Genomic DNA, 16,315 nt, shown 5'->3' on the forward strand with positions numbered 1-16,315 from the left:
CAGCACCAATTAGCGTTTTGCTCGGACACCGAATGACCTATCGAGCCGAAACTTGGGATTCGAGGTCGCCTCACATAGGGCTAAACATAATGTGAGAACTGGACCCGCAGCTAGAACATAACTACGTATTATTTGTTTTATTATGGTTTAAATGGAAGGCGCTGTGAATTTTGGGCCTGCTCTGAAATATGTTATAGTTGGCTTCTAAAGGAGTTGGAAAAAGTGAGTTTAGTGTCAGATGGTATCAGTTTGGTGTCTGACAATATCCAATTGACTGATGGACACTGACTTGCTAGTTGACTTTTGTGCATTTGCAATATGTTTCAACGGGGGGGTACCATCACCAAAATCGACATGATGAAATTACCACGCAACGAGCGATGGAGAGGAACCACTAACACTGCCCGGCCATCCTGAGGTCATCAGGACGTTCAATTTTGTATTTCTAAAGTATTTAAAGAATGCACGTTACATTTGCAATATGATTCAACACATCATATTGCAAATGTAACACTGTGTGTTATGTTTGCAATATGATTCAACACATCATATTACAAATGTAACACTGTGTGTTATGTTTGCAATATGATTCAACACATCATATTGCAAATGTAACACTGTGTGTTATGTTTGCAATATGATTCAACACATCATATTACAAATGTAACACTGTGTGTTATGTTTGCAATATGATTCAACACATCATATTGCAAATGTAACACTGTGTGTTATGTTTGCAATATGATTCAACACATCATATTACAAATGTAACACTGTGTGTTATGTTTGCAATATGATTCAACACATCATATTGCAAATGTAACAGTGTGTGTTTGCAATATGATTCAACAGTGTGTTATGTTTGCAATATGATGTGATGTTTTTCACTGTTGAATCATATGCAAATGTAACGTGCATTCTTTAAATAAACCCTATGTGGGTTATGAATGTCTTATGAACCTGTCTTCAATGACAATCCATCAAGCCACTATGAGGTCTACCTGTGTTGATTCTAAGCTTCCTGGAGCAACCGGAAGTGATAAAATCACCCTAAAAGTGTTTTACCCAACCAGCAGTTTGTGATATATAGTGCATTCAACCCTGTGTAAATCAGTCAGTTCTTAACGTATAGACTTAAAACTCAGGATTCTGTAAAAGCATACCCCGATCAGGATAGGTGTTTACTTATAGCTTCCTGTGCCAACCGGAAGTGCCTTAAAATGGGGTCATAGGTGCTGTTTCAAAGGGTTAAAAAAGTCAGATCTTTCCAAAACTTTAAGTGTGTGATTAGGCAACCCTCATGAAGTGTAAATCAGTCATTTCTCTAATCAGATGTCAAAGAAAAGCTCACACACACACACACAGACACACACAGCAAGGATGGAATGAAAAAGTATGGTGCTTAAAGACACACAGAGCCTTAAATGCTTTTAGGGGGGATCCAGACTTCCATACCCGCTCTGGGAGCACTATACTACGGGCAAAAATCAATGGGTGCTGGCCTGAGTGATTTATGGAGGTTTTCAAAAAAAGTCAAAAAATATTCTGTTTCATGTTTTGGGTTACCACGCACGATTTTCAATACAGTTTTAAATGCTTCATTTTGGCCTTTTAAAAAAAAATGTTATTTTCGACTATGAAGGGGTGATACGTTTTTTCCAAATTTTTGACATTTTTGACTTTTGACTTCCTATGAAATCACATTCCAAATGCACAAAACATATTCCTTAAGTACAAGTAAACATTTATAAAAAAATATGATAATAAATGTGACTAAAGTATTTTCATACAGTTCTTACACATGTGTAATTGACATAAAACTCGAAAGAATTTCAAAAAACGGTCCAGAAAGCACTTTTTTAAAGGGGGTGATACGTTTTTTCCAAATTTTTGACATTTTTGACTTTTGACTTTTGACTTCCTATGAAATCACATTCCAAATGCACAAAACATATACCTTAAGTTCAAATAAAATTTCAAAAAAAATTATGTTAATAAAATTTGAAAAAAGTATTTTCATATAGTTCTTACACATGTGTAATTGACATAAAACTCGAAAGAATTTCGAAAAACGGTCCAGAAAGCACTTTTTTAAGGGGGTGATAAGTTTTTGCCAAAACTTTCAAAATCTCAAAATTTTACTCTTGGGTCTTGACTTGCGTTACATAAAGCCTATGAAAAATTTAGATAGAACAAACTCGCCCACTATAGGAATTTTGGAGTGTTACACAGCTCATTTGCAATATGGCATTTGCCATCAACTTTGGATGAAACACCGCCAGAAGTAGTGTACTTGTCCATCGTGTATATGCTGCGCTCGGTGCCAATAAGTTGCCATGTTATTTTGTACAATTGGGGGGGGACTTCCCTTACATGTTATATTCAATTATATACTAACCTTCATGCATGTCTGATTTCAAAGTGCTGTCTGCATCTTAATTCCCTGGTACGGCTGCCGATGTCTGGCATTAAGTTCTCAACAATGTCCCATTTGGCGCTGCGAGGCATAGCATAATGTTTTGTAATATATGTACTAATACAGGAAGCTCTTGTCTACAAACAATCAATATATTAAAATAAACAGAATTGATTTTGTTCTGAGGGAGTCATCCATCACTATCCACATATATACATATCTATTTCTAAATGTATTACTTATTGAATTATGTAAATGCAGGCACAAAGACGCATGTATAACATTCATGACACACCACGCCGCTGTAAAGGTGCGTTCCTCTCAGAGCCGCGTAATGTCTGAGAACAGAAGATAATTTGCAATTGAAATGGTTGAAAGGGATGGAAAACTCAGTAGTCTCATGGGAAATGGAAAACGTACCCGAGCAGTCTTGTGAAGCATGGGTGCTGGTCAATCACCTTGGCAGAGAGAAAATATAAGAGGGAGAGGAGGGGAATAGAGGGATGAGAGAAAGTGTATGTCTGAAGAAGAGCAGATGAGCGTGTGCGAATCAAATGTCAGATAATGTGGTCAGACCGCCCAGGATGCTGCCTGTCACTCTGTGTGTGTGTGTGTGTGTGTGTGTGTGTGTGTGTGTGTGTGTGTGTGTGTGTGTGTGTGTGTGTGTGTGTGTGTGTGTGTGTGTGTGTGTGTGTGTGTGTGTGCATGTGCGCGTGCGTGCGTGCGTGCGTGCGTGCGTATGTGTGTCAGCTCCTAAAGATGACTCTGTCATGGGCTTTGATTGAGACTTAGTGTGTGTGTGTCTGTGAGTTCTGACTGGTGTGTGCATGGCAGGCATGGGTGTGTGAGCAGACTATTTCAAGACATGACTTTCACACACACCGCCTGTTAACCTCCTATTCACTCTGTCTGATCTGATCAGACACTGATCGATGTACCTTCCTTTAGCTGGAAGGAGGAAAGACAAGACAATGACCCCAAGCCATTATCATGTCTTTCAAGTGACCCTAACAGCAATTAATCAGCACATCCCACCAGATGTATCACATGTCCTAAAGGTGGACATTTTCCCCGGTTATTTCCTTGACTTCAGGACTACTAGGCTATGACTACTGAATGAGAACCAGAGCATTAACTGAAACATAATCCACACTACTGGGCGACCTACTGTATGAACATAATGTATGTTTAATCAGTGCACTGCAGCGCATCAATGCCTCCCATTACTCCCATACCTTTTTAATTAACTTCAGCTTCTGAACTGTAAATAAGGAATCATGCCATTGGCTCTTACTGTGAGTTTTGAACATCTCTGACCCCCGTCTCTCTCTCTCTCGTCTCACCAGGACCCGACCTGTGTGGTGAGCCCAGTGATCGACATCATCAACATGGATACCTTCGCCTACGTAGCAGCCTCCTCTGACCTCCGTGGAGGTATGGAGCGACAGGGACTTGACCTTCCCGTCCTAATCACTATCGCCCTACTCATGTCCCTCTCTCTCTCTCTCTCTCTGTATCTGTCCAGCTCTCTGTCCAACCCTCCCTTTCTCCATCCCTCTTTTCATCCCTTATCCCTGACCCCATCCCTTCCTTCTTTCCATTTCCTCCCCCAGGCTACTAGGTCTCCATTACCTGGATAGTAGAGGCTACACACACACACACACACACACACACACCCAGATGAACAGCTCCAATCAGTGTTCCCAGAGAACTGGATACGACAGCCAATGGGGATAATAGTCCAAGGCCTTCTCAGATTGGACGTTTTAATTATTGATGTAGCCATCTCTCATAACATGAAAAATATGTGGTGTCAATAGAGGCGTATGGATCCACTGAGAGCCAGCCCTGCCTGCCTGCAGACTGCTGCGCCAGCACTCCTGGGTCTGCTCCAAATCAGACCCTCTCTCTCTCCCATGCGCACACACACACACACACACACACACACACACACACACAATCACGACTCAGGATAAGACCCAGATGCAGACACAGGAGGCGGATAGTTTGATTCTAAGATAATTTATTATAACACAGGGGGCAGGCAAAGGGCAGGTCGAGGGCAGGCAGACGTTGGTAAACCAGGTCAGAGTCAAGCAGGTACAGGATGGCAGGCAGGCTCAGGGTCAGGGCAGGCAGAAAGGTCAGAACCGGGAAGACTAGAAACAAAAACTTGAGAACAAAAAAAAACGGGAAACACGCTGGTACGACCTGACAATACAAGATGAACTGGCAACAGACAAATAGAAAATGCAGGTATAAATACACAGGGGATAATGGGGAAAAAACATGAGACACCTGGTGGGGGTGGAGACGAGCACAAGACAGGTGAAACAGATCAGGGTGTGACACACACACATACTGAGACACATACACAGACACACTAAGCCGTGCACACGCACACACATGTTCACGTACACAAACAGACACACATCCACGTACTTTATTAACTTCTCTAGGATAGGGGGCAGCATTTTCACGTTTGGATGAAAAGCATACCCAAATTCAACTGCCAGCTACTCTTCCCCAGAAGATAAGATATGCATATTATTAGTAGATTTGGATAGAAAACACTCTGAAGTTTATAAAACTGTTTGAATCATATCTGTGAGTATAACAGAACTTATTTAGCAGGCGAAACCCCGAGGACAAACTGTTCAGATTTTTTTTGTTTTGAGGTCACTCTCTTTTCAATGGGTTTTCATTGGGAATCAAGATTTTTAATTGACCTTCTTGCAGTTCCTACCGCTTCCACTGGATGTCAACAGTCTTTAGAAATTGGTTGAGGTTTTTTCCTTTGTGTAATGAAGAAGTACGGCCATCTTGAACGAGGGTCACTTGAAGTGTACTGTTAGATAGAGGCGCGTGACCAGAAAGCTAGCTACAGTTTGTTTTAATCTTGTATTGAACACAGATCATCCTGTCTTCAATTGTATCGATTATTTACGTTAAAAATACCTAAAGTTGTATTACAAAAGTAGTTTGAAATGTTTTGGCAAAGTTTACAGGTAACTTTTGAGATATTTTGTAGTCACGTTGCACAAGTTGGAACCGGTGTTTTTCTGGATCAAATGCGCCAAATAAATGGACATTTTGGATATATATTGACGGAATTAATCGAACAAAAGGACCATTTGTGATGTTTATGGGACATATTGGAGTGCTAACAACAGAAGCTCGTCAAAGGTAAGGCATGAATTATATTTTGCGTTTTGTGTCGCGCCTGCAGGGTTGAAATATGCTACACTCTCTTTGTTTACTCTGTTGCTATCCTCAGATAATAGCATCGTTTGCTTTCGCCGAAAAGCCTATTTGAATTCTGACATGTTGGCTGGATTCACAACAAGTGTAGCTTTAATTTGGTATCTTTCATGTGTGATTTAATGAAAGTTTGATTTTTATAGTAATTTATTTGAATTTGGCGCTCTGCATTTTCTCTGGCTTTTGGCCAAGTGAGACAGTAGCGTCCCGCCTAAACTCAGATTTTTGGATATAAATATGAACTTTACCAAACAAAACATACATGTATTGTGTGACATGAAGTCCTATGAGTGTCATCTGATGAAGATCATCAAAGGTTAGTGATTAATTTGATCTCTATTTCTGCTTTTTGTTACTCCTCTCTTTGGCTGGAAAAATGGCTGTTTTTCTGTGACTTGGCTCTGACCTAACATAATCGTTTGGTGTGCTTTCATGTTGGCTGGATTCACAACAAGTGTAGCTTTAATTTGGTATCTTTCATGTGTGATTTAATGAAAGTTTGATTTTTATAGTAATTTATTTGAATTTGGCGCTCTGCATTTTTACTGGCTTTTGGCCAAGTGGGACGTTAGCGTCCCACATAGCCCAGAGAAGTTTTAATAGAACAAATATTAATTGGCTCTCTCATGCATAGATTTGAAGACATCAAGGGCACTGTGTCTGTCTCAGGACAGGATGGGAAGGGCTATTTAAAAGCTCTTGTGTAAAGCCTGATAAAGGTCATTCCCAAGGTTCAGCCCAGATCAGCTATTAGCCAATGGGCTGGGGCCCATAATTAATCATTAGAGTAATTAAATAGGAGACGGTTGCAGGAATGGTGGTTGTAATTATTGACAGTGTTCTGCCAGAGATTAATAAAGCGTGTGATGAAGGAAGAGGCTGCTGCAGTGTTTTTATAATCCATCCCGCCTTTATAGTTCATAGTCCACCCTCCTTCTCACCCCCTTCCTCCCATCATCCTTTTGTTGTTAGTCGTTTGGTTCCCTTCTCTCTGACCTGCAATGCTCTCCTCCTGACCCTCCCCTGACTTACCATCTCTCTCCCGCTATTTCTCTCCCTCACCCTCCCACATTCTCAGTTCATGTTGTGATTATCTCTCTCTCTCTGCTGCAGGCTTCGACTGGAGTCTACATTTCAAGTGGGAGCAGTTGTCTGCTGAGCAGAAAGCCAGGAGAACTGACCCCACCGAACCCATTAAGTAAGTGAAGGGAGGCATGAAGACGGATATTACGGGACGGTCTGGCCTGGCTGCAGAAGAGAAGAGAGTGGAGGGACAGAGGGATAGAGGAGGGGAGTAGGGGGTGCCTGCCTGACAGCTCATCCCTCCGTTCCTAAGTCCAGTGGCTGGCAGCATGCAGCCATGTTCTTTCTTTTTCATCTGATGGAGCAGAGCGGAGGAACAGTGGAATGAAGTCTCCCCTTGTGTCCTTTCACTGCACTGTGATCTGAACAGTCCATCAGGGAGGAGAGAGGGAGAGGCGGACTAGGCAGCAGCAGCAGCTGGAAGAGGCAGTTAAACCAGTGATCTCTGCAGAGATAGCAGCAGCACAACTAATGAGGATGCAGCCCAGAGGAGATCAGAGAGGGGACCGGACCACAGCCAGTTAAAGCACCTTTGCATTATTTCAGTCAAAAATAGTTGATCATCTTTAATCCTCCTGGCCCCGGATGGCTCTGAATCCAGGGCAGGTCATTTTAATGCTCGGCTAGAATGATTGATTGATCTCTCTCACACATCTCTCTCTCCGTTAATTTCCGGTAATAATTATTCTACAGGTACAGAGATAAACAACTTTTATATTCAAAACACTAGCACACATTTCTATAAAGGAACATATTTTCTAAGAAAATACTTGATACTGTTGTCAAAATTCAGGCAGGGTAGTAACATTATGAGTTGGAATGATGGTAAATTGTTTAGCTAGCTAGCTACATGTCTAAACAGAAGACTCCACTATACAAGTAACCATTTCACTGTACCGTTTATACCTTCTGTATCCTGTGCATGTGACAAATAAACTTTTATTTGATATAGTGTGTGTTTACCAGAGACGGTAATGTGGAGAACAACATGACCTGCACCAAAGTCAAATTAGGATATAACGTTTGGCCAACGAGTGTCTCAGTTCTAAAATTCTCTGGTAGAATGCCCTGCTTTTATTTCCTCACACTCACAACCGTAAGCTATTTTCTGTAATTAGCTTGCAGGTCATCTTATTGTGAGTTTATGTTTCTGTAATAATGAATACAAATTAGCCCCAATTTAAAACATTGCAAGCTAACTTAACAAGCTAGAAACTAACCAAAACATTGTTTAGAAAGTTGCTTTTAGTTACCTGGTTTGCTAGATTGACATATACTAAATTCATTTGTAAACGGATGGGTTTATTGGTGTTAAAATACACCAGTTATGCTATTTTGGACCACCAAGCTGCTGTCTGTTTATACTTTTTCAAAATGACAACAGCAAGTTTGATGTCGGACGACAATAGAATGTTTATGATGTCACTGCGACAACTGTATACAGACATGTCGATAGACGTAGTATAAACCAGTATTTAGTCTTGAAATCTTTGGTTGTTTAGTACATTACCGTACTCACTATGTTTAGCCTCAGATGTGAACCCTTAATGAGATGGGTGGGGCTAAAGCTTAAGAGGGTGTGAACGATGCTGAGTGGGTGTGGACAAGAAGAGCTCTCCAGTAGGTGTACCAAAACATTCAAGGGCCATTTTCTCAAAAGTGAGGTTACAAGTTTATCAACTTTCAAAGCAGAAGTTCTTTCCCATTGTTCCTCCACTGTAGTGTTTCTAGCTCTGAGTCTCTACTTTTATCCAATGTAAAAATAAAAAATAAATGCTACATATGACCAAATCGAGCCGGTCGGTCACACGTGTTTCCGTCATGAATATTCACTGTGCCGTGCGGGGATTGAGAGCCTTGGCTCCTGCCAGTGAGCGCTGGTGAGAGTGTCAGAGACGCTCGGCTGTGGGCTGCCATCTTCCCTCCACTTGAGAAATGAGTAAGATGGTGAGCCTCTCCACTTGCGTCCCTCAGCCCTGCTCAGGGCAATCTGTCTCTCATCTTCCCTTCCTCTTCTCTTTCTGTTTTCTTCTTTTTCCTCCCCTCGTCTAGTTTCCTCTTCATACTTTACTCAGCTCTCTGTTTGTACTTCCATCTTTCATTCCTCTCTTTTTTGATGAATTTATTCATACTATTTCATCCTTCCACAAGATATAGTCCTGACACAAATCTAGGGTTGCTAGAGACTATTTCATATCCACTTGAGAAATGAGTAAGATGGTCGTTCGTTCTAAATGTTGCATTGCCATACTGGCTGGCAGCGTTCTTGTCCCTTGCTTACTAGCTAGCCAACTACGGCTAACTTACAGTCACATCAAAATGCAGCCAGAATAACACCAAAGTTGCTGCATTTGCGTTTGTTTTCTAGTGACATTTATTTGGAGACATCCATAACAATGAGCCAATGAGGCGCGATTTTGCCTGGCATAGAAAATGTGCTCTCTCGTCAGGTCACTATTTTTCAGAGGAGCTAGCCAACAACACAGCTACAGTAACACAACCATTTCAAACTGAAGCTAGAAAGACTGCAAATTAGCTGTGTTCCATTTGACCTTTTTTCAATTGACATTTCTTTGTATATATCAATAAAAATGATGCCAGCTGATTCATGATTTCGACTGGCTGAGAAAAGCTGCCAGTCTGTCTCGTCCCGACCCCCGACATGTTCATTACTATGGGACAGCAGGAGATTATATATTGAAACAATGTTGCAAATATCAGAGAGACAGGCGGTAAGGTTTATACAAATCTCCGCTGTTGAAAATGGAATGTTATTCTAAAAGAAATGTGAGATAATGTCTAGATGCTTTTTTTATAGCGGAGATCAAGTTCATAAATTGCCTGCCTGGGCTGATGAGACAGTGGATTACACAGTCAGATGGAACAGAGTAAATAGGCATTTTAATGTCATAGATTTAGCCCGTGGCAACTTGTGGAATAGACACCGGCTGGAATGTGGTTTAAACCAATCAGCATTCAGGATTAGACCCACCCGTTGTATAATACCCTACATCCCTCCGTGCCCACCCCAGCACCCAGCCCCTGGGGGTGTTAGAGTAATGAGGCCCTCTAATAGCCCAGGCACAGACCCAGGCCTGGTGGGAAGCTGATCCCACATCACACAGCCTGGCAGCATGGGCCAAGTGCCCAGACTGGTGCAGTGTCACATGGAGTCTGCTCCTCACACTGGTAGAGATAGACACACAGATAGAGACGTGTGGTTTCGGGCACACGCACACACTTTTTAGCAGAGACCTACCTACCAGGAGTGGTGGGACTGAAACTGAGAGGGTGTTGGAAGAGGCGGTGAGCTAAAGAGGCACAGATGGTTGGAGCATGGGGTGTGTGTGTGTGTGTGTGTGTGTGTGTGTGTGTGTGTGTGTGTGTGTGTGTGTGTGTGTGTGTGCACAGTGTTCGAGAGAAGGTCAATGGAGACAGATTATGCATTGCCAATCACTCTTCTTCATTGCATCCACCCAATAATACACATCACTTAAAGAACACTACAAACTAGACTCCGTAGGGCATGTTGAGTCACAAATGTGTCATTATCCCCCCATCTTCCATCTCTTACTAGCCTGTTGCTCTCCTGTCGCTGCCGGCACATCATCACCCAGTCATTCAATCCCATCATCATCATCTGTTTGTCATAGGCATGTCATTTTCTGTCATTTCTTCTCTCCAGTGGGAGGGGGTGTCTATTTATGAACAGTGTCTGAAAATGGAAGCAGCAGCAGTAGTTAATGGCAGACACCAATAACTAGGGAGGATTTGGTGATGCATGTACCTCAGGGTTTTACAGCATTGTCAAATTAGGTGTTCCTCTTGTAATACTTCCTTCAGGTCTGGCAGATACTGTACTTATGTTGCAGCAGGGGAAATATACAACAAAGGATGTCTCTTTCTGGAAAATAGAGAAGCATCAAGTTCTCTATTTTATTGTGTGTCTGGGCTGAACTTTCTCAGGTAGCCTAGTGGTTAGAGCGACGGGCCAGTAACCGAAAGGTTGCTAGATCGAATCCCTGAGCTGACAAGGTCAAAATCTGTCATTCTGCCCCTGAACAAGCCCCTCTGCCCCTGAACCCACTGTTCCTAGGCCGCCATTGTAAATAAGAATTTGTTCTTAACTGACTTGCCTAGTTAAATAAAGGTTAAATAAAAAAATGGCTTTCCCAAGGCCTCCTCATAAGCTGTTTCTAACTTTATGCTGATATATAGTTAGCTGAATCAATAAATCATGAATCTTTATGTTTACTACCAGAAATAGTAATGTCCTGATGCAAGACTTTAAATGAAGGAGGAAAACATGCAGCCTAAAGCGGTTTTCAGGGTGCAGCCAAGGTTTTCGCTGGCGAGGGCTGTATTTTGTCAGATGTCAATGTATCTATTTAGGTGCTAACTTTTTTGACGTAGCCTCGAGTGCACTCTGGAGACATTATAAATTACCAGAGAAGGTAGTATTTCCTCAAGAATATTGGTCAAACTACACTGAACAAAAATATGAACGCAACATGTAAAGTGTTGGTCCCATGTTTCATGAGCTGAAATAAAAGATCCCAGAATTGTTTCATACCCACAAAATACAATTTCTCGTACATTTTGTGCACAAATTTGTTTACATTCCTGTTAGTGAGGATTTCTCCTTTGTCAAGATAATTCATCCACCTGACAGGTGTGGCATATCAACAGGCTGATTAAACAGCATGATCATTACTGTACATAGGTGCAGTTTTGTATATGGGGACATCAAAACAGATGTCTCAAGTTTTGAGGGAGCGGGCAATTGACATGCTGACTGCAGGAATGTCCACCAGAACTATTGCCAGATTATTGAATGTTAATTTCTCTACCATAAGCTACCTCCACCTTCATTTGAGAGAATTTGGCAGTACGTCTAACAGGCCTCACAATCGCAGACCACGTGTAACCACGCCAGCCCAGGACCTCCACATCCGGCTTCTTCACCTGCGGCATTGTCTGAGACCAAAGAATTTCTGCACAAACTGTCAGAAACCTTCTCAGGGAAGCTCATCTGCGTGCTCGTCATCCTCACCAGGGTCTTGACCTGACTCCAGTTTGGCGTCGTAACTGACTTCAGAGGGCAAATGCTCACTTTCAATGGCCACTGGCACTCTGGAAAAGCGTACTCCACACGGATGAATCCCGGATTCAATTGTACTGGGCAGATGGCAGACAGGGTGTATGGCGTCATGTGAGTGAGCGGTTTGCTTATGTCAACGTTGTAAACAGAGGGCCCCATGGTGGTGGTGGGGTTATGGTATGGGCAGTCATAAGCTACGGACAACGAACACAATTGCATTTAATCAATGGCAATTTGAATGCACAGAGATACCGTGACGAGATCCTGAGGCCCATTGTCGTGCCCTTCATCCGCCGGCATTATCTTGTGTTTCAGCATGATAATGCAAGGCCCCATGTCAAAAAGGATCTGTACACAATTCCTGGAAGCTGAAAATGTCCCAGTTCTTCCATGGCCTGCATACTCACCAGACATGCCACCCATTAAGCATGTTTGGGATGCTCTGGATTGACATGTATGCCAGCGTGTTCCAGTTCCTGCCAGTATCCAGAAACTTCGCACAGCCATTGAAGAGGAGAGGGACAACATTCCACAGGCCACAATCAACAGCCTGATCAACTCTACGCTGCATTAGGCATACCAGATACTGACTGGTTTTCTGATCCACGCCCCTACCTTTTTTTAAGGCATCTGTGACCAACAGATATTCCCAGTCATGTGAAATCCATAGATTAGAGCCTAATTTATTTATTTCAATGGATTTATTTCCTTATATGAACTGTATCTTTGAAATTGTTGCATGTTGCGCTTCTATTTTTGTTCAGTTTAAATTACTCAGGTTCTTCAGACAGAGACAGGGAATGAGAAACCGCTGTGAGAAAATGAATGTGGAGAATATGTTGTTGACGCCAGAGAGCATCACAGCGTGTCTATTCTAGAAACAAGACAATGCTCCTCGTCTTTCAAAATGAAAGAATCAAAAATCTTTTAAAATGGCTTGCCTTGAAGTCAGAAACATGAGAGCTCTCTCTCTCTACCCCTCTCTCTACCCCTCTCTCTCCCTCCCCTTTCTCTCTCAGCTCTCTCTCCCTCTGCATTGTCTGGTCGTGTGCTGTAAGTGTATTGTGTTAGATAGGCCCCAGTTGGCACACCGTGGAGGGCCTGGGTGCAGCTTCCGCCTGATAATGAGAAGGTATCCTCTTAAACTCTGCTTGTCAGCCAGTCCAGCCCGGGTTTGTCCGCCGGCTGGCTCCTGTATCACTCAATCAATTTACATTTTACTCAGCGGCTCACACACACTCACTGAGACTCGCCGTGCCGGGCCAGCATCATTTTTCACATCAACAAGACTCAACTGTGTGGAGATGGATAGGATTTAGATAGGTTGGACTCTTCTACCAGCCATCTGGATTTATAATAATGTGTTCTTAGTATCTACAAAAACATCACCAAACTACCTCATGTCTGTCTGACATTTTGGTGGGAGAAGCCATCATATCCTATTTGGTCAATATTTCATAAAATAATATTCCCTGAATACTCTCTCTCTCTCGCTTTCTCAGGACTCCCATCATTGCCGGAGGGCTGTTTGTGATTGACAAGTCGTGGTTCAACCACCTGGGGAAGTATGACACAGCCATGGACATCTGGGGTGGGGAGAACTTTGGTGAGTGAGTCAGCTGACTGGGCTGGAGCTGGCCTGGGCTGTAGCTGGGGGGATTAGGCTGCCTGAGAGCACCTGAATGGCAGCAGCGTGACAGTCTGTCAGCACTTATAGCCTGCCTCTATAGCTGACACCAGTCCTTCTGTCTGCTCAAGGGCGTTGCCGTCATGAGAACTTTCCTTACTAAAGTGGGACAGTTGATGTATTGTGTTGGAAGTTTTTGAGGGATACTCTGGGTTTGTAATGGTTATTTTACCACAGTCCCAAATCCCCAAAGTGATCATTTTTCAAATCAATCAAATCCACTCCATATGTTGGAGTAACACTTACTGTTTAGTTGATTATAAAGTGTCAATGGTCAAGAAGACACAAATATTAAGCAGAATTTCTATGACCAATCAGTGTCCAGCATAACACCACATCACTGTCAAATAAGCTAGAGAGAGTGTAAACATTTCAGCTATTCCAGTCATAGCCAGAACCCTGCAGCAATAGGTAGCATTAGTAGTTCTCTTCCCTGCTTCATGTTTGCTCCTGTCAGGTACATCTGCAGGCGAGTTGTGCACAGCAGCCCGAGCTAACCGTGGTAGTGGTGTCGATGATTCATAATGTGTTCCAGATTCTAAAAAGGCCAGGAGGCTGACGAGTACTCTCCCATGTATCTCTGGCAGAAGGATGCTGGGGTTCATATTAGACAGACAGGTCCCACTGTCTATACTGCTGCTGAGGCTTCAGATCATTAGAGAACAAAGCAGAGACAGGGGTACAGTAAGACTTGAATAGGATGCTCTCTCTCTCACACTTTCTCTTTATCTCTCTCCCCAGTCTTTTTTATTTTCTCTCTCTCTCTTCATCTCTCTTTCACATCTCTCACATCTCTTTTTCTCTTTTGCGCTTTCTCTCCGAGATGGAAAATATTCCCTACGCTGCTCCCTTTGACACTTTGAAATGCAGAAAAAGCTCATAGGCTTGTTGGGAAAGTGTTGAAGATGTTACTCTGAAAAAGAAAAACACAGCATATACAATGATAATGAGGCTATGAAACTTCAACTCTGTTGGGTTTGAAAGACAGGTGTGTAGCAACAGCCGGATGTCTATAGGCTAGTGTATTAGTCTGGGCTAAATTAGACCAGGCAATGGAAGGACTTCATTTACATTCTTGTGGCTTCTTTAAGTGAGCATTGGACATGGCAGATTTAAACAAGAGATATGAGGCAGCAAGCATGTTATCTAATATTCAAGGCATCAGAGCCCCATATACAGATGCTGATGCTGATAATGATGATGAGTAATGTGTATGGATTGTATTGGGATGAGAAATAGTATAACGTCTTAACAGGAGTATAGCTTCATTTGGTTTCACTTGTAGATGATCAAGACATTGTATGCGAAACTTTGTGTGTTAGAATTGAACCTCTCCTATCCCCTGTAACCATTCTCCATCTTACAGTATATGAGCGCTCTGTCCTTAGGACTCTGTTGTCCCACTGCACCTCCTCTCACCCATAACTCATACAGTCTACAAGCACTGAACATACAATACGGTGCTGCTCTCTGTGTGTCAGGACAGCCCCCTGAGTAATTCCATGGGACAATGATAACTAATGGTAGCTGTGTGTTGTGTTGTGTGTGTGAAACCCTATAGAGATCTCGTTCCGGGTGTGGATGTGTGGAGGGAGCCTAGAGATTATCCCCTGCAGCAGGGTCGGCCACGTCTTCCGCAAGAAACACCCCTACATCTTCCCTGAGGGCAACGCCAACACCTACATCAAGTAAGACTTGACTCCATTTGTACTGTATCCTATCTCACAGCCTGCTCCAAAATACAAAGGCACCCAACACCTACATCAAGTGAGACCTATATCTTACTGTATCTATCCGTATGCTCCAAAATAACAAAGCAACCCATGGCAACCAAAATAGGTACTGCAATGTACCACTCGATATATACTGTATGAGTTATTTAGCTGTATTCAACATTGTTTACGTGAGAGCCATGACTATTACAATTGGCCTATCTGCCTGCTCCAAGATAAAAAGGCAGCCTACAACAACCAAAATAAGTGCTGCACTGTACCACTCGATATGTACTGTATGAGTTGTTGAGCTGTAGGCCGGTATTCGTGCATTGCAACCCAATAGTGGGATAAGATTTGCAGCGAACGTGGCAAATACAAATTGAAGACATTGCTGTAGTTTTCTCTAAAGCTTTGCCAAACATTGTCTTTTGAATGCATTATGCTAAGCTCTATTATCTTCTGTACTTTAGAGTAGTTTGGCTCTCTTTCCATATTGGAGATTAGAATCATGTTCTTGCTGTGTTTGGCAGGGCTTTAGTTAGCTGATCGTACGAGTGCACCCAATTTCTGTTATTCTTTCTGAAAAGTTTTGTCTACATATAATGTCATTCTTTATCAAATGTTCAACTTTGGCATGAATCAGAAATGCTGCCCTTGGTTAACAATGCAATTATCGACAGAATCGGTTTTCTTAATTTGTATTTCTCATTTGCATTTAGCCTTCAGGAAAGTCACGGCATGGACTGAATATGTAAAGTGAACAACGCACTATTTGATTTGATTACAGAGCCGTTTTCAGAAAATGTGTTGTGCGAAAATCACCCCTTGACTTGGCTGCCTCTCCTTTGACTGACTGGCAGTGTGCGTTCCCTCTTTACTTACAACACAAAACACATTAGGCCCCCCAATGAATAATTAATGAATCCTGTCAACAAAATTTGTATGTGTAGCATAGTTCAGCCAAGTTAATGAATAATTACTCCAAGTATGATGTTTGATTTCATGTCCTGAAAAGAAAGCCAGGCTTCTAATGGCAGCTGGTGGCTCAGCAT

The 16,315-nt window shown here is 42.4% G+C and overlaps 1 protein-coding gene across 1 annotated transcript in view; it reads left to right on the forward strand.

The window, feature by feature from the left end:
• Positions 1 to 16,315, forward strand: part of galnt14 (UDP-N-acetyl-alpha-D-galactosamine:polypeptide N-acetylgalactosaminyltransferase 14 (GalNAc-T14)) — a 129,295-nt gene that overhangs the window by 92,074 nt on the left and 20,906 nt on the right. Inside the window, exons 8-11 of the mRNA XM_038968079.1 lie at positions 3,763 to 3,850; positions 6,791 to 6,875; positions 13,364 to 13,467; positions 15,110 to 15,236. Of these exons, the coding sequence (XP_038824007.1) occupies positions 3,763 to 3,850; positions 6,791 to 6,875; positions 13,364 to 13,467; positions 15,110 to 15,236 (404 nt within the window). The remainder of the gene's footprint in view (positions 1 to 3,762; positions 3,851 to 6,790; positions 6,876 to 13,363; positions 13,468 to 15,109; positions 15,237 to 16,315) is intronic.

Source organism: Salvelinus namaycush, chromosome 29 (assembly GCF_016432855.1).
Source record: "Salvelinus namaycush isolate Seneca chromosome 29, SaNama_1.0, whole genome shotgun sequence".
Classification (NCBI taxonomy): Eukaryota; Metazoa; Chordata; class Actinopteri; order Salmoniformes; family Salmonidae; genus Salvelinus; species Salvelinus namaycush.